Source organism: Bufo gargarizans, chromosome 1 (assembly GCF_014858855.1).
Source record: "Bufo gargarizans isolate SCDJY-AF-19 chromosome 1, ASM1485885v1, whole genome shotgun sequence".
Classification (NCBI taxonomy): domain Eukaryota; kingdom Metazoa; phylum Chordata; class Amphibia; order Anura; family Bufonidae; genus Bufo; species Bufo gargarizans.
In genome coordinates, this window is record NC_058080.1 from 136,573,448 (window position 1) to 136,591,831 (window position 18,384).

The following is an 18,384-nucleotide window of genomic DNA, read 5'->3' on the forward strand; positions in this document are numbered from 1 at the left end:
AAGCATAGCAGCTGGATGTTCGATTCATTTATTTTCTTTTTTATATAAGCATCAGGATAGTAGCTGAGGCAGGTGGCCAAAAGAAACCGATCTCTTTTGTCAAATTGTTGGTGTGGCACCATGGATGATCCAGTCTGATGCATCAGGCATTGGTATGTTGAAATCCTGGCTGATCCACCTTGATGCAGTGTCTCACTATGTGCTATATGTGGGCACTTTAAAAACTCTTGCTAAGGCCTCATGCACACGACAGTTTTTTTTCACGGTCCGCAAAAACGGGGTCTGTGGGTCCGTGATCCGTGACCGTTTTTTCATCCGTGGGTCTTCCTTGATTTTTGGAGGATCCACGGACATGAAAAAAAAGTCGTTTTGGTGTCCGCCTGGCCGTGCGGAGCCAAACGGATCCGTCCTGAATTACAATGCAAGTCAATGGGGACGGATCCGTTTGACGTTGACACAATATGGTGCAATTGCAAACGGATCCGTCCCCATTGACTTTCAATGTAAAGTCAGGAGTCCCTTTACTTTCACACTTGTGTTCATAATGCAGACGGTGGCTCCGTTCAGAGCGGATCCGTCTGCATTATATTGTTAAAACATTTCTAAGTGTGAAAATAGCCTCAGACGGATCCGTCCAGACTTTACATTGAAAGTCAATGGGGGACGGATCCGTTTGAAAATTGAGCCACAGTGTGTCATCTTCAAACGGATCCGTCCCCATTGACTTACATTATAAGTCTGGACGGATCCGCTTGCCTCCGCACGGCCAGGCGGACACCCGAACATAACTTGAAGCGTCCCCATCACCATGGGAACGCCTCTACGTTAGAATATACTGTCGGATATGAGCTACATCGTGAAACTCATTTCCGACAGTATATTCTAACACAGAGGCGTTCCCATGGTGATGGGGACGCTTCAGGTTAGAATATACTGAAAAACTGTGTACATGACTGCCCCCTGCTGCCTGGCAGCACCCGATCTCTTACAGGGGGCCGTGATCAGCACAATTTACTCCTCAGGTGCCGCACCTGAAGGGGTTAATTGTACTATCATATCCCCCTGTAAGAGATCAGGGCTGCCAGGCAGCAGGGGGCAGACCCCCCCCCCCCTCCCCAGTTTGAATATCGTTGGTGGCACAGTGTGCGCCCACCATCGGGCCCCCCCCCCCCTTCCTCCCTCTATTGTTATAAATCGTTGGTGGCACAGTGTGCGCCCCACATCGCCCCCCCCCCCCCCTCTATTGTAATAAATCGTTGGTGGCACAGTGTGCGCCCACCATCGCCCCCCCCTTCCTCCCTCTATAGTTAAAAATCGTTGGTGGCACAGTGTGCGCCCACCATCGGCCCCCCTCTCTCTATAGTAGTAACAACCATTGGTGGCAGTGTGCGGCCTCCCATTCCCCCCCCCAATCATTGGTGGCAGCGGAGTTCCGATCGGAGTCCCAGTTTTATCGCTGGGGCTCCGATCGGTAACCATGGCAACCAGGAAGCTACTGCATCCCTGGTTGCCATGGTTACTTAGCAATAGTACAATTGTAGAAGATTCATACTTACCTGCTTGCTGCTGCGATGTCTGTGACCGGCCGGGAGCTCCACCTACTGGTAAGTGAAAGGTCTGTGCGGCGCATTGCTAAAGAACTGTCACTTACCAGTAGGAGGAGCTCCCGGCCGGTCACAGACATCGCAGCAGCAAGCAGGTAAGTATGAATCTTCTACTGTTGTACTATTGCTAAGTAACCATGGCAACCAGGGCTGCAGTAGCTTCCTGGTTGCCATGGTTACCGATCGGAGCCCCAGCGATTAAACTGGGACTCCGATCGGAACTCCGCTGCCACCAATGATTGGGGGGGGGGGGGGAGAATGGGAGGCCGCACACTGCCACCAATGGTTGTTACTACTATAGAGAGAGGGGGGCCGATGGTGGGCGCACACTGTGCCACCAACGATTTATTACAATAGAGGGAGGGAAGGGGGGGGGCGATGGTGGGCGCACACTGTGCCACCAACGATATTCAAACTGGGGGGGGGGGGGGTCTGCCCCCTGCTGCCTGGCAGCCCTGATCTCTTACAGGGGAATATGATGGTGCCGCACCTGAAGGGGTTAATTGTGCTATCATATCCCCCTGTAAGAGATCGGGTGCTGCCAGGCAGCAGGGGGCAGTCTTGTACAAAGTTTGCAGTGTATTCTAACTAGAAGCGTCCCCATCACCATGGGAACGCTTCTGTGTTAGAATATACTGTCGGAAATGAGTTTTCACGAAGTGAAAACTTAGATCAGAAAAAGCTTTTATGCAGACGGATCTTCGGATCCGTCTGTATGAAAGCAACCTACGGCCACGGATCACGGACACGGATGCCAATCTTGTGTGCATCCGTGTTCTTTCACGGACCCGATGACTTGAATGGGTCCGTGAACCGTTGTCCGTCAAAAAAATAGGACAGGTCCTATTTTTTTGACGGACAGGATACATGGATCACGGCCTCGGCTGCAAAACGGTGCATTTTCCGATTTTTCCACGGACCCATTGAAAGTCAATGGGTCCGCGAAAAAAAACGGAAAACGGCACAACGGCCACGGATGCACACAACGGTCGTGTGCATGAGGCCTAAATGTCATGTCAAATGTATTGTGGCATCATGCTGTAATTCCCTTTAACAGGCTGGCAGTGTCATTTACCTTTATTCGCCCCTAGGTGGTGCTGGCACCGCTTATATATATAGTTGGGGGGTGTAAAGTTAGTGTGTCCGATGCGAATGAAGACATGAGGACGTTAATGGAGGAGGTGGAAATTTGTATTTCAACCGAAAAATAATAAAAAAAAAAGATTTTACTGCATATAAGTGCATCGCTTAACGCTGACTACAACATTTTTTTCTCACCAAAATAAATCACACAGCATTTTACTATATATAACAGCATCGCTGAATACAAGCTCCTGGGAAGGTCATGGAGCGTCCCGATCATCTGACATCTACTCGCTCCACTGAAGGTTTATTTTGAAAGTGTGTAGAAGCCACACGGGGCCACATGCTGCAGATTTATCATGGACACATCATAGAGATTTTAGCACATATAACCGCAGCGCTGACTGCTAAATAAATTTTGTTTTTCGACCTAAATACTTCAATAAAAATTTTACCACATATAACCGCCGCACTGACTGACTGCTACTACTTCCGTGAACCATTATGTCCTAGGTAGGTAGGCTGCTGCGAAGCAGGTGCTCTACCCCGGACACGTTTGGCTCCCGACCTCCCACTGCTGTCACCCTGCTGAATCCCCGCCAACGTGAACTGAGAATGTATTTTTCTGTTTGTACTGAAATAGGCCACTAAACGCTTTTGCCACAAATAAGTAAAAATGCATATATATATATATATTTTTTTTTTTTTTTTACTATCAACGTCCCTAGTGCCTTCACACGTCTGTCCCTGCACTCTGAACGCTGGAAAATGGCAGAATCTAACATGGCTTCCGTATTTATAGGACTGTGACATCACAGGGCTGGCTGGCTGCCGATAGGCTGCATGAAGGCATGTCAATCTGGGTGATCCCGCCTTCCCAGAGTTCCTTGCCCATGTCCTCACACGTGTAGCCGCCATTTTAGGAAAATCGCGATTCATTACCATGAAGCGCGAGGAAATTCTCATTCGCTGCAAATCGAAGTTTTCCTGAAATTCGGATCGAATTCCACTGCGTCAGCTTCGATTCGCTCATCTCTAGTTTTAAATAAACAAAACAACGTCCTTTTCCCAAAATAAAGTTACAGTTATTTATTTTTTTAAATAGGCAAAAAAAGAAAAGTAGACATATTAGGCATCGCTGCGTCCGTATCGACCGGTTCTATAAAAATATCACAAAATCTAACCCTTCACGTGAACACCATAAAAAATAAAAAAAAACTGTGCTAAAAACATTTTTTGGTCACCTTACATCACTAAAAGTGTAACACGAAGCGATCAAAAAGGAGTATGCCCCCCAAAATAGTACCAATCTAACCTTCACCTCTTCCCACAAAAAATTAGACCCTATCTAAGACAATAGCCCAAAAAAATAAAAAATAAAACGGCTCTCAGAATATGCTTTTTTTTGTTTCAAAAATGCTGTTGTTGTGTAAAACTTAAAATAAAAAAAAGTATACATATTAGGCATTGTCGCGTCCGTAAGAACCTGCTGTATAAAAATATCACATGACCTAACCCCTCAGGTGAACTGAAAGAAACAACCAAATAAGGTAGACATATTTGGTATTGTCGCATCCGTAACCACCTGCTCTATAAAAATAGCACATGATCTAATCTGTCAGATAAACGTTGTAAATAACAATAAAAACAGTGCTAAAACAGCTATTTTTTGTTACCTTGCCTCACGAAAAGTGTAATATAGAGCAACCAAACATCATATGTACACTAAAAAAGCACCAACAAAACTGCCACCTTATCCCGTAGCTTCCAAAATAGGGTAACTTTTTGGGAGTTTCTACATTAGGGGTGCATCAGGGGGTCTTCAAATGTGACATGGCAACTAAAAATAATGCTAGTGAAATCTGCCCTTCAAAAACCATATGGCGTTCCTTTACTTCTGCGCCCTGCAATTTTGAATACCTTGAGGGGTGTACAGTCGTGGCCAAAAGTTTTGAGAATTACATAAATATTGGAAATCGGAAAAGTTGCTGCTTAAGTTTTTAAATTAGCAATTTGCATATACTCCAGAATGTTATGAAGAGTGATCAGATGAATTGCATAGTCCTTCTTTGCCATGAAAATTAACTTGATCCCAAAAAAACCTTTCCACTGCATTTCATTGCTGTCATTAAAAGGACCTGCTGAGATCATTTCAGTAATTGTCTTGTTAACTCAGGTGAGAATGTTGACGAGCACAAGGCTGGAGATCATTATGTCAGGCTGATTGGGTTAAAATGGCAGACTTGACCTGTTAAAAGGAGGGTGATGCTTGAAATCATTGTTCTTCCATTGTTAACCATGGTGACCTGCAAAGAAACATGTGCAGCCATCATTGTATTGCATAAAAATGGCTTCACAAGCAAGGATATTGTGGCTACTAAGATTGCACCTCAATCAACAATTTATAGGATCATCAAGAACTTCAAGGAAAGAGTTTCAATTCTTGTTAAGAAGGCTTCAGGGCGTCCAAGAAAGTCCAGTAAGCTCCAGGATAGTCTCCTAAAGAGGATTCAGCTGCGGGATCGGAGTGCCACCAGTGCAGAGCTTGCTCAGAAATGGCAGCAGGCAGGTGTGAGCGAAGACTTTTGGAAGATGGCCTGGTGTCAAGAAGGGCAGCAAAGAAGCCACTTCTCTCCAAAAAAAACATCAGGGACAGATTGATCTTCTGCAGAAAATATGGTGAATGGACTGCTGAGGACAGGGGCAAAGTCATATTCTCCGATGAAGCCTCTTTCCAATTGTTTGGGGCATCAGGAAAAAGACTTGTCTGGAGAAGAAAAGGTGAGCGCTACCATCAGTCCTGTGTCATGCCAACAAAAGCACCCCGAGACCATTCATGTGTGGGGTTGCTTCTCATCCAAGGGAGTGGGCTCACTCACAATTTTGCCCAAAAACACAGCCATGAATAAAGAATGGTACCAAAACACCCTCCAACAGAAACTTCTTCCAACAATCCAACAACAGTTTGGTGAAGAAAAATGCATTTTCCAGCACGAAGGAGCACCGTGCCATAAGGCAAAAGTGATAACTAAGTGGCTCTGGGACCAAAACGTTGCCATTTTGGGTCCATGGCCTGGAAACTCCCCAGATCTTAATCCCATTGAGAACTTGTGGTCAATCCTCAAGAGGCGGGTGGACAAACAAAAACCCACTAATTCTGACAAACTCCAAGAAGTGATTATGAAAGAATGGGTTGTTATCAGTCAGGAATTGGCCCAGAAGTTGATTGAGAGCATGCCCAGTCGAATTGCAGAGGTCCTGAAAAAGAAGGGCCAACACTGCAAATACTGACTCTTTGCATAAATGTCATGTAATTGTTGATAAAAGCCTTTGAAACGTATGAAGTGCGTGTAATTATATTTCACTACATCACAGAAACAACTGAAACAAAGATCTAAAAGCAGTTTAGCAGCAAACTTTGTGAAAACTAATATTTGTGTCATTCTCAAAACTTTTGGCCACGACTGTAGTTTCTAAAATGGGGTCATTTTTGGGTGGTTTCTATTATGTAAGCCTCACAAAGTGACTTCAGACGTAAACTGGTCCTTAAAAAGTGGGTTTTGGAAATTTTCTGAAAATTTTTTAAGATTTGCTTTTAAACTTCTAACATCCCCAAAAAATAAAATGGCATTCACAAAATGATCCAAACATGAAGTAGACATATGGGAAATGTAATGTAATAACTATTATATGAGGTATCACTATCTGTTTTAAAAGTAGAGAAATTGAAATTTGGAAAGTTGCGCATTTTTAAAATTTTGTATTTTTTTTTTATTTTTTGCGTTCCAAAGTTATTACCACACAAAGTGACACGTCAGATTTGCAAAAATGAGGATTTAAGGTGAAAAGTGGCTCGGTACTAAAGGGGTTAAAGATGGTGTGTGTATGAGTAGCAGTCTGCATGTGTGTATGGGTGTAGCAGAGCTGTACGTGTTACAGAACTGTATGGGTGTATATGTGTGTAGCAGTGTTGTATGTGTATATTTACGTAACAGACCTGTATGTGTGTAACAGAACTGTATGTGTGTAACAGAACTGTATAAGGGTAGCAGAGCTGTATCTGTGTATGGCAGTGATGTGTGTATAGCAGAGCTTTAGGACCTAATTTCTAATTTTATATTGTCTAAACCTGGGGTGCCTCTCATAGTCCGGTACATCTATATAAAGCGAAAAATACGCTAAATGAAAATGAAGTCTTACCAGTTTTTTTAATGACATTAATTTGTGTCCACCCACCAAGACAAGGGAACCTCGTATAGATGAGAACCTACTCTAAACCCTCCTTGGGAAACGGTCTCTGCAGTGTTAGGCCCCATGCACACGGCCATGTTTCACGGCCGTGTGCGGGCCGTAGAACCGCGGCCTGGATCCCTCCTGAGAGCAGGAGCGCACGGCGTCACTGGTTGCTATGACGCCGTGCGCTCCCTGCTGCCGGCACAGTACAGTAATACACTGGTATAGATCATACCAGTGTATTACTGTATTGCGGCGGCAGCAGGGAGCGCACGGCGTCATAGCAACCAGTGACGCCGTGCGCTCCTGCTCTCAGGAGGGATCCAGGCCGCGGTTCCACGGCCCGCACACGGCCGTGAACAACGGCCGTGTGCATGGGGCCTAAGAAGGTAGTGAGGATATATGAAGTCTACCAGTGCCAGAGCTGCAGAATTACTGTCTCTGTAGCATGACAGACAATAACTACTAGTGGATAGGGCAGCCAAGAACCGTTCTTCAAACTGGTTGTGCAAGTGGGTGCATGATTTTTCCACAAATCAGTTATTTCACCCACCAAACCATGTGGCCACTTAATCAATTACTAAACGTGCCCACTTGTTATTACTAGCTTATGCTTTGAGAAAAAGCTGAAAAATATGTAGTCTTTATTACATCAATGTATATCTCAAAATGATCTATGGCACACCAAAGATTTGTCTTGCAAAGTGGTGCTTTAGGGTACTTTCACACTAGCGTTTTTCTTTTCCGGCACCGAGTTCTGTCCTAGGGCTCAAATCCGGAAAAGAACTGTTCAATTTTTTCCCCATGCATTCTGAATGGAGAGCAATCCATTCAGGATGCATCAGGATGTCTTCAGTTCAGTCTTTTTTTACTGGTCAGGCTTTTCAGAAAACCGTAGCATGTTGTATTTTTACCTCCGGCCAAAAATCCGGAACACTTTGACTGAACGCCAGATCCGTCATTTTTCCCATTGACTTGCATTAATGCCGGATCCGGCGCCGTGTGTTCCGTCAAACCACATCCGGCTTTTGCATGGTAAACCCGAAAAATGTGCAAAAAAAGTAAAAAGTCCATAAATGGCGGATCTGTTTTTTCCGATGCATTTTTTCATTGTGATCAAAATCTTGATCAGGATTCCAATGTAATCCGCTTTCACACGTTTTTCCAGATCCGGCAGGCACTTCCGGCGACTGAATTGCCCGCCAGATTCAAACAACGCTAGTGTGAAAGCACCCTAAATACATCCTGTATATCTTTACATAATCAATTGTCATCCAGACATAGAGACTAAATAAGTAGATTATTGGCCATATATTCATAGCAAACATGAAGTATTGGAAACACAAAGGATCATGTCCATACGTGTAGGGCAAGTGGCTAATAAACATAGTGGTTAATAAACCTACCATGGACTATGGATATGATGTTATATAGTATTTTTCTACAGTATATTAATTAATATGCATATAAGTATATATGACTGTTTATTAACCACTATGTTTATTAGCCACTTGCCCTACACTTATGGACATGATCCTTTGTGTTTCCAATACTTCATGTTTGCTATTAATATATTTTTCAGATGCCTTGAAAAAGGTCAGTTTTGACCGAAACGTTGGGACTTTTTATATGGCCAATAATCTACTTATTTAACCTCCATATCTGGATGACAATTGATTATGTAAAGATGTACAAGATGTATTAATGCACCACTTTGCAAGACAAATCTTTGCTGTGCCATAGATCATTTTGATATATACATTGACTACGGTCCTCTATGAGCACCCAAGTTTGAAAAACGGGTGTGCAGATCTCACTTTCTCCAAACGCTTATTACATCAGTGACATGTAAAAAAAAAAAGGGCTAAAAAAGTTAAAACCACTAAAATGGCATATACTCAGTGTAAGGCCTCATGCACACGACAGTTTTTTTTCACGGTCCGCAAAAACGGGGTCCGTGGGTCCGTGATCCGTGACCGTTTTTTCGTCCGTGGGTCTTCCTTGATTTTTGGAGGATCCGTGCGGAGCCAAACGGATCCGTCCTGAATTACAATGCAAGTCAATGGGGACGGATCCGTTTGACGTTGACACAATATGGTGCAATTGCAAACGGATCCGTCCCCATTGACTTTCAATGTAAAGTCAGGAGTCCCTTTACTTTCACACTTGTGTTCATAATGCAGACGGTGGCTCCGTTCAGAGCGGATCCGTCTGCATTATATTGTTAAAACATTTCTAAGTGTGAAAGTAGCCTCAGACGGATCCGTCCAGACTTTACATTGAAAGTCAATGGGTTAATTGTACTATCATATTCCCCTGTAAGAGATCAGGGCTGCCAGGCTACCAAGCTACTGCATCCCTGGTTGCCATGGTTACTTAGCAATAGTACAACAGTAAAAGATTCATACTTACCTGCTTGCTGCTGCGATGTCTGTGAACGGCCGGGAGCTCCTCCTACTGGTAAGTGACAGTTCTTTAGCAATGCGCCGCACAGACCTTTCACTTACCAGGAGGAGGAGCTCCCGGCCGGTCACAGACATCGCAGCAGCAAGCAGGTAAGTATGAATCTTCTACTGTTGTACTATTGCTAAGTAACCATGGCAACCAGGGCTGCAGTAGCTTCCTGGTTGCCATGGTTACCGATCGGAGCCCCAGCGATTAAACTGGGACTCCGATCGGAACTCCGCTGCCACCAATGATGGGGGGGGGGAATGGGAGGCCGCACACTGCCACCAATGGTTGTTACTACTATAGAGAGAGGGGGGGCCGATGGTGGGCGCACACTGTGCCACCAACGATTTTTAACTATAGAGGGAGGAAGGGGGGGGGCGATGGTGGGCGCACACTGTGCCACCAACGATTTATTACAATAGAGGGAGGGAAGGGGGGGGGGCGATGGTGGGCGCACACTGTGCCACCAACGATATTCAAACTGGGGAGGGGGGGGGGGGGGTCTGCCCCCTGCTGCCTGGCAGCCCTGATCTCTTACAGGGGAATATGATAGTACAATTAACCCCTTTAGGTGCCGCACCTGAAGGGGTTAATTGTGCTATCATATCCCCCTGTAAGAGATCGGGTGCTGCCAGGCAGCAGGGGGCAGTCTTGTACAAAGTTTGCAGTGTATTCTAACTAGAAGCGTCCCCATCACCATGGGAACGCTTCTGTGTTAGAATATACTGTCGGAAATGAGTTTTCACGAAGTGAAAACTTAGATCAGAAAAAGCTTTTATGCAGACGGATCTTCGGATCCGTCTGTATGAAAGCAACCTGCGGCCACGGATCACGGACACGGATGCCAATCTTGTGTGCATCCGTGTTCTTTCACGGACCCATTGACTTGAATGGGTCCGTGAACCGTTGTCCGTCAAAAAAATAGGACAGGTCATAACGGACAGGATACACGGATCACGGCCTCGGCTGCAAAACGGTGCATTTTCAGATTTTTCCACGGACCCATTGAAAGTCAATGGGTCCGCGAAAAAAAACGGAAAACGGCACAACGGCCACGGATGCACACAACGGTCGTGTGCATGAGGCCTTAGGCTACTTTCACACGAGCGCTTGATCGGGTCCGTTCTGAACGGATCCGATCATATTAATGCAGACGGAGGCTCCGTTCAGTACGGATCCGTCTGCATTAATAACTTAGAAAAATTTCTAAGTGCGCAAGATGCCTGAGCGGATCCGTTCAGACCTTCAATGTAAAGTCAATGGGGGACGGATCCGCTTGAAGATTGAGCCATATGGTGTCATCTTCAAGCGGATCCGTTCCCATTGACTTACATTGTAAGTCTGAACGGATCCGTTCGCCTCCGCACGGCCAGGCGGACAGCTGTCCGCCTGGCCGTGCGGAGGCGAGCGGAGCGGAGGCTGAACGCCGCCAGACTGATGCAGTCTGAGCGGATACGCTCCATTCAGACTGCATCAGGGCTGGACGGAGGCGTTCGGGTCCGCTCGTGAGCTCCTTCAAACGGAGCTCACGAGCGGACCGACGAACGCTAGTGTGAAAGTAGCCTTACACACATGATGAGCACATACCCTCAACCAGACCCCTACACTAGAATATGCAAATATGTATCCAAGTTCCTCACTCTAAGTTTTGTCAGCTTGGGTAAATATTTGCATATTTCGGGGGGGGGGGGGGGGACCTATTCTTCTTTTGCTGTTGATGACGAACTGATGAATGTTGATTATTACTTAATAAGCCATGGGTTAACAAAAAACTGTTGCACTAGCGTACCATTCTGTAGAATCCTCATTAGATTCTAGGATCAAGCTGAAGACAGTGATGCAGATCTATTTAAAAAAGATATCCAGGTAATGATGACCTAGGCCAGTCATGGCTAACCTCCGGCACTCCAGCTGTGGTGAAACTACGACTCCCAGCATGCTCCACTCATTTCTATGGAGTTCTGAGAACAGCCAAGCATCTTGGGAGTCGTAGTTTTACCACAGCTGGAGTGCTGGAGGTTAGCCATCACAGACCTAGGCCATCATCACATCAAAGGGGGTCAGAGTCCCAGCACCCCCACCAATCAGCTGTTATAGTGAGCTGCCACTCTCACTGGAGCTCTGGTGGGCGCAGCTGGCTCCTTGCAGCTTTCCAAGCACAGCGCCGTACATTGTATAGTGGCAGTGATTGGCATCGCGGCTCAGCTCCATTCACCACAATGGGGCCGAGTTGCAACTAAGCCATGTGACCGATGTATGGTGACGTCACAACAGCTGGTCGGCGGGCGTCCGACACCTGGAAAGATAGGTCATCAATATAATTTTGCGGACCGCACATTGCCGGCACTAATAGAATAGGACATGTTCTATTTTTTTGCGGAACGGAAGTGCGGACCCGCAATTCCGTGTCCGGGCAGCACATCGTGCTGCCCCATAGGAATGAATGGGTCCGCAATTCAGTTCCGCAAAATGCGGAATGAAATTGCGGACGTGTGAATGGAGCCTTAAACTGAGTTAAAAGGAAAAGTTTCTGTGCTGCCCGCAGACAGTCTTCTACACCTCCCAACTGTCTGAGAGCCATCACACTGAAGTAACAGATTGTAGGCTAGCCACTGAAGGCCACTGCAAATAACACCAGGCTTTCCGCTGCTTTTCCTGGCATTTCTTTCCAGTAGCTTAGAGTGCTGCGGCTCGTCCCTGTATGTTACAACACGTGGTGCACGCTGTTTTCAAATTAAGTAAATGAGTATCCTCTTTGTAGGAACACATTTGCTATAATTGCATTTCGCAGGTGTAAAGACTTCTCAGACTCCAGAAGACCCTGGCCATCTGTGTAATTACAAGGGGCTATTACTGAGACAGAGGAGGGTGGAAGCGAGCCATATGTCTGCACGTCAGCAAGACCAACTCACAGTTACATTTGTAAGACTTTTGGTAAGAAAATCCATTTACTAAGCTCAATCTCGGTGATTTCAGAATGGCAAACCTCTTTATGTGGAATCCAATAATCATTGGAGCAATCAATATGAAACCAACTGACCAGTTCTAGACTCAATGAAGATTTGTATGTCAGTTTCTGTGAATAAAGTCGGTATATAGACACATAGCCTGATACGGACATGCACTGTAACAAACAGAAGCCAGGAATGTCAATGGTCCTGCTCTAACTGCCTGTTGAAGAAGGGGAGCAGAGGGAACACCTGCTGTGACTACAGGGGAAGTAGAGGGGAAGGCCTGCTGGGATTTTGGGGAAGTAGAGGGGAGGCCTGCTGTGATTACTGGGCTAGTAGAGGGGGAGACCTGATGTGACTACTGGGGAAGTAGAGGGGAGACCTGCTGCTGTGATTACTGGGCAAGTAGAGGGGAGGCCTGCTGCTGTGACTACTGGGCAAGTAGAGGGGAGGCCTGCTGCTGTGACTACTGGGCAAGTAGAGGGGAGGCCTGCTGCTGTGACTACTGGGCAAGTAGAGGGGAGGCCTGCTGCTGTGACTACTGGGCAAGTAGAGGGGAGGCCTGCTGCTGTGACTACTGGGCAAGTAGAGGGGAGACCTGCTGCTGTGATTACTGGGCAAGTAGAGGGGAGGCCTGCTGCTGTGATTACTGGGCAAGTAGAGGGGAGGCCTGCTGCTGTGATTACTGGGCAAGTAGAGGGGAGGCCTGCTGCTGTGATTACTGGGCAAGTAGAGGGGAGGCCTGCTGCTGTGATTACTGGGCAAGTAGAGTGGAGGCCTGCTGCTGTGATTACTGGGCAAGTAGAGGGGAGGCCTGCTGCTGTGATTACTGGGCAAGTAGAGAGGAGGCCTGCTGCTGTGATTACTGGGCAAGTAGAGAGGAGGCCTGCTGCTGTGATTACTGGGCAAGTAGAGGGGAGGCCTGCTGCTGTGACTACTGGGCAAGTAGAGGGGAGGACTGCTGCTGTGACTACTGGGCAAGTAGAGGGGAGGCCTGCTGCTGTGACTACTGGGCAAGTAGAGGGGAGGCCTGCTGCTGTGACTACTGGGCAAGTAGAGGGGAGGCCTGCTGCTGTGACTACTGGGCAAGTAGAGGGGAGACCTGATGTGACTACTGGGGAAGTAGAGGGGAGACCTGCTGCTGTGATTACTGGGCAAGTAGAGGGGAGGCCTGCTGCTGTGATTACTGGGCAAGTAGAGGGGAGGCCTGCTGCTGTGATTACTGGGCAAGTAGAGGGGAGGCCTGCTACTGTGATTACTGGGCAAGTAGAGGGGAGGCCTGCTGCTGTGATTACTGGGCAAGTAGAGGGGAGGCCTGCTGCTGTGACTACTGGGCAAGTAGAGGGGAGGCCTGCTGCTGTGACTACTGGGCAAGTAGAGGGGAGGCCTGCTGCTGTGACTACTGGGCAAGTAGAGGGGAGACCTGATGTGACTACTGGGGAAGTAGAGGGGAGACCTGATGTGACTACTGGGGAAGTAGAGGGGAGACCTGCTGCTGTGATTACTGGGCAAGTAGAGGGGAGGCCTGCTGCTGTGATTACTGGGCAAGTAGAGGGGAGGCCTGCTGCTGTGACTACTGGGCAAGTAGAGGGGAGACCTGCTGCTGTGACTACTGGGCAAGTAGAGGGGAGGCCTGCTGTGATTACTGGGCTAGTAGAGGGGGAGACCTGCTGTGACTACTGGGCTAGTAGAGGGGGAGACCTGATGTGACTACTGGGGTAGTGGAGGGGAGACCTGCTGCTATGATTACTGGGCAAGTAGAGGGGAGGCCTGTTGTGACTACTGGGCAAGTAGAAGGGAGGCCTGTTGTGACTACTGGGCAAGTAGAGGGGAGGCCTGTTGTGACTACTGGGCAAGTAGAGGGGAGGCCTGTTGTGACTACTGGGCAAGTAGAGGGGAGGCCTGTTGTGACTACTGGGCAAGTAGAGGGGAGGCCTGTTGTGACTACTGGGCAAGTAGAGGGGAGGCCTGTTGTGACTACTGGGCAAGTAGAGGGGAGGCCTGTTGTGACTACTGGGCAAGTAGAGGGGAGGCCTGTTGTGACTACTGGGCAAGTAGAGGGGAGGCCTGCTGCTGTGATTACTGGGCAAGTAGAGGGGAGGCCTGCTGCTGTGACTACTGGGGAAGTAGAGAGGAGACCTGCTGCTGTGATTACTGGGCAAGTAGAGGGGAGGCCTGCTGCTGTGACTACTGGGCAAGTAGAGGGAGATCTGCTGCTGTGACTACTGGGCAAGTAGAGGGGAGGCCTGTTGTGACTTTTGGGGAAGTACAAGGGTGGCCTGCTGTGATTACTGGGCTAGTAGAGGGGGAGACCTGCTGTGACTACTGGGCTAGTAGAGGGGGAGACCTGATGTGACTACTGGGGTAGTGGAGGGGAGACCTGCTGCTATGATTACTGGGCAAGTAGAGGGGAGGCCTGTTGTGACTACTGGGCAAGTAGAGGGGAGGCCTGTTGTGACTACTGGGCAAGTAGAGGGGAGGCCTGTTGTGACTACTGGGCAAGTAGAGGGGAGGCCTGTTGTGACTACTGGGCAAGTAGAGGGGAGGCCTGTTGTGACTACTGGGCAAGTAGAGGGGAGGCCTGTTGTGACTACTGGGCAAGTAGAGGGGAGGCCTGTTGTGACTACTGGGCAAGTAGAGGGGAGGCCTGTTGTGACTACTGGGCAAGTAGAGGGGAGGCCTGTTGTGACTACTGGGCAAGTAGAGGGGAGGCCTGTTGTGACTACTGGGCAAGTAGAGGGGAGGCCTGTTGTGACTACTGGGCAAGTAGAGGGGAGGCCTGTTGTGACTACTGGGCAAGTAGAGGGGAGGCCTGTTGTGACTACTGGGCAAGTAGAGGGGAGGCCTGTTGAGACTACTGGGCAAGTAGAGGGGAGGCCTGTTGTGACTACTGGGCAAGTAGAGGGGAGGCCTGTTGTGACTACTGGGCAAGTAGAGGGGAGGCCTGTTGTGACTACTGGGCAAGTAGAGGGGAGGCCTGTTGTGACTACTGGGCAAGTAGAGGGGAGGCCTGTTGTGACTACTGGGCAAGTAGAGGGGAGGCCTGTTGTGACTACTGGGCAAGTAGAGGGGAGGCCTGTTGTGACTACTGGGCAAGTAGAGGGGAGGCCTGTTGTGACTACTGGGCAAGTAGAGGGGAGGCCTGTTGTGACTACTGGGCAAGTAGAGAGGAGGCCTGTTGTGACTACTGGGCAAGTAGAGAGGAGGCCTGTTGTGACTACTGGGCAAGTAGAGGGGAGGCCTGTTATGACTACTGGGCAAGTAGAGGGGAGGCCTGTTGTGACTACTGGGCAAGTAGAGGGGAGGCCTGCTCTGACTTTTGGGGAAGTAGAGGGGAGGCCTGCTTTGACTAGTGGAGATGCCAAGTATGACAGTTAAACTGGTGATGCGAGGGGCCTGTGTTTGCGGCAGGAGCAGGTTGGGTGACATTTCTGGCATATCCTGTGTATATGCCATAAATATCCACATAAGACAATTCCTTTAACTATTCACAAGAACCGTTTTAACAGAGGCTTTAGACAAAATATGTGAGTTTTGCAGTCTAAAAAAAGAATACAATAATGAAATAAGTACATAAATATGATACCAAAAAGAAGGACACACCTTGAGTTGCCAGTCAAAATCTTTTAAATATGCAGAAGACATAGCACATGCCCTCTCCACCAAGGCATCTTTAATTTCAGGTCTTCTACTTGTCATGCACCTGATCATCATTTCCTGATATTCTGGATTTAATCCGCTTAGTTCCTTAGAAATCTTTAAAGGCAAGAAAAGAAATAGAAATGTATTTGGACACATCCAGAGCGATGGTAAGCAGCAGAAATCCTGTACACATGCAGGTCTTGCATATTGATACCTGCCATGAAGAGCAAAGAAACCGCATGGCAGAAGAGGCAGCCCTGACCGCTAATATGGCCGACGGCGATAGCTGTCAGAGGCCCAAGTGTGAGCTTACGGCACAAGTCATGGGCACAGTTCCAATCTACCCTACATAAAAAAGGCATCCTACAGCCAACGAAAACACGCTAAAGAGGTAAAAGTGTAGCTAAACCTTCACACACTTTATTTCTGAAATGTGCTTTTTTTTTTTTTTTTTTTTTACTTTTCCTAGTGAAATAGGCACCTGAAGTTCAGGTGGCTATTGCGCTTTGCAATCCGTACACCTCTGTTATGCAGGAGAGGACTCCTGCATAACGCAAACCAGACAGATCTGTTACGCAGGCCATAGACTTCAGTTATGACGGAATGCCTTTAAAGGCATTCCGTTATGGATTCTGTCCTTGAATTGCGTTATGGTCCGTGGTAACGAAATCCATAACGCAATTCAGCATATAACCGAACACAAACTTGAAGTTCGCTCATCCCTAATAATAATAATAAATAAAAATCCCACAAATACAAATCGGACATTGGGGAGATTTATGAAAATAGGTGAAAGGGGAAAAATGGCCTAGTTTCCCATAGCAACCAATCAGATTGATGCTATTATTTTGCAAAGGTGCTCTGAAAAATGAAAGGTGGAAGCTGATTGGTTCTTGTGGGCAACTAAGCCAGTTTTTCTTTGCACCAATTTTAATCAATCTCCCCCATTGCTTGTGAATTGTGGTTACATAGTTACATAGTTAATACGGTTGAAAAAAGACAAACGTCCATCAAGCTCAACTAAGGGATAGGTGGGGAAGCGAATCCCAGGAGGAAGTGAGACTCAGATTTCTTCACGTTTTCATAAGCATTGATGTTTTTTACTTTTAAGAATTCATCTAAACCCTTTTTGAAACCATCTACTATTCCTGCTGTGACCACAGCAATTGCGGACAAGAATAGGACATGTTCTATTTTTTTGTGGATCCACAAATGCGGATGTGGACAGCACATTCCGGCCCCTTTGAAAATGAATGGGTCGGCACCTGTTCTGCTAAATTGTGGAACGAATGCGGACCCATTTTGCGGACACGTGAATGGTCCCTTAAGCAGCTTTGACACTTACGGAGACTGAACTTTTTCTTCTCCACCCGGAGGCAGTGCCCCCTTGTCTTTTGAGCACATTTTACATGGAACAGCTTTTCACCGTATTTTTTGTATGGCCCATTTATATACTTGTATAGGTTAATCATGTCCCCCCTTAGATGTCTCTTCTCAATTCTTTTAATCTTTCTTCATAACTAAGACCCTCCATGCCCCTTATCAGTTTAGTCGCTCTCCTTTGTACTTTTTCCAGCTGCAGTGCATCCTTTCTATGAACTGGTGCCCAGAACTGCACTGCATATTCCAGATGAGGCCGCACCAAAGTGGTAATATTACATCCCTGCCCCGCGAGTCCATGTCCATGGTTCAACAGAAAAATTTATAAAACAAACTAATGAAACTGGCCTGGACAAAAATGATGGTAATCTTAATTTTATATTTTGTTCCACAACCTTTTGAGGCAATCACGCGATTCTTGTAACTCTCAATGACTTCACACCTGTCCACAAGGTATTTTGCTCAACACCTGGTAAGCAAACAGCTGTCTCAGGTTTGAAGGTGCCTTCTCCAGACTGCATGTTTCAGCTCCTTCCACGTATGTTTAATAGGAAGGCCACTTCAGAATTGTCCAAGCCATTCTTGGATGTTTTTAGCTTAGTGTATTGGGTCACTATCCTGCGACTGAGACCAGGCTTTCAGACACTGGACATTTCACCCCCGAATTCCTTGATAGTCTTGAGATTTCAATAAACCCTGCAAAGATTCAAGACACCCTGTGCCAGATGTAGCAAAGCAGCCCCAAAACATAACCGCGTTATGTCTTCTTATGAACTCCATTCCTACAGAGATTCAGCTGCAGATCTTATCACCTGTATTCAGGATCATAATCCCTGACAAGCAGAGAAGAGAATGAGGCAGCTCTTTAGATCAGTGTCCTGAAGTAACTTGTCCTGCTGTGTAGTTAGGACAGGTTTTGTGTGTACCAATAGGACGGTGGCCATTTTATTTATGAATATATTGATAATAAAGTAATATTTAAGTATGTTCAGTAACTTTATTTTATGAATTCCCAGAGAACCCCATTAAGGCCCTTTAAT

The 18,384-nt window shown here is 47.0% G+C and overlaps 1 protein-coding gene across 2 annotated transcripts in view; it reads right to left on the reverse strand.

The window, feature by feature from the left end:
• Positions 1-18,384, reverse strand: part of COMMD8 (COMM domain containing 8) — a 47,590-nt gene that overhangs the window by 16,550 nt on the left and 12,656 nt on the right. For both annotated transcript variants that reach the window (XM_044292675.1, XM_044292666.1), the window contains exon 3: positions 15,926-16,078. In XM_044292675.1, coding sequence (XP_044148610.1) covers positions 15,926-16,078 — 153 coding nt within the window. The remainder of the gene's footprint in view (positions 1-15,925; positions 16,079-18,384) is intronic.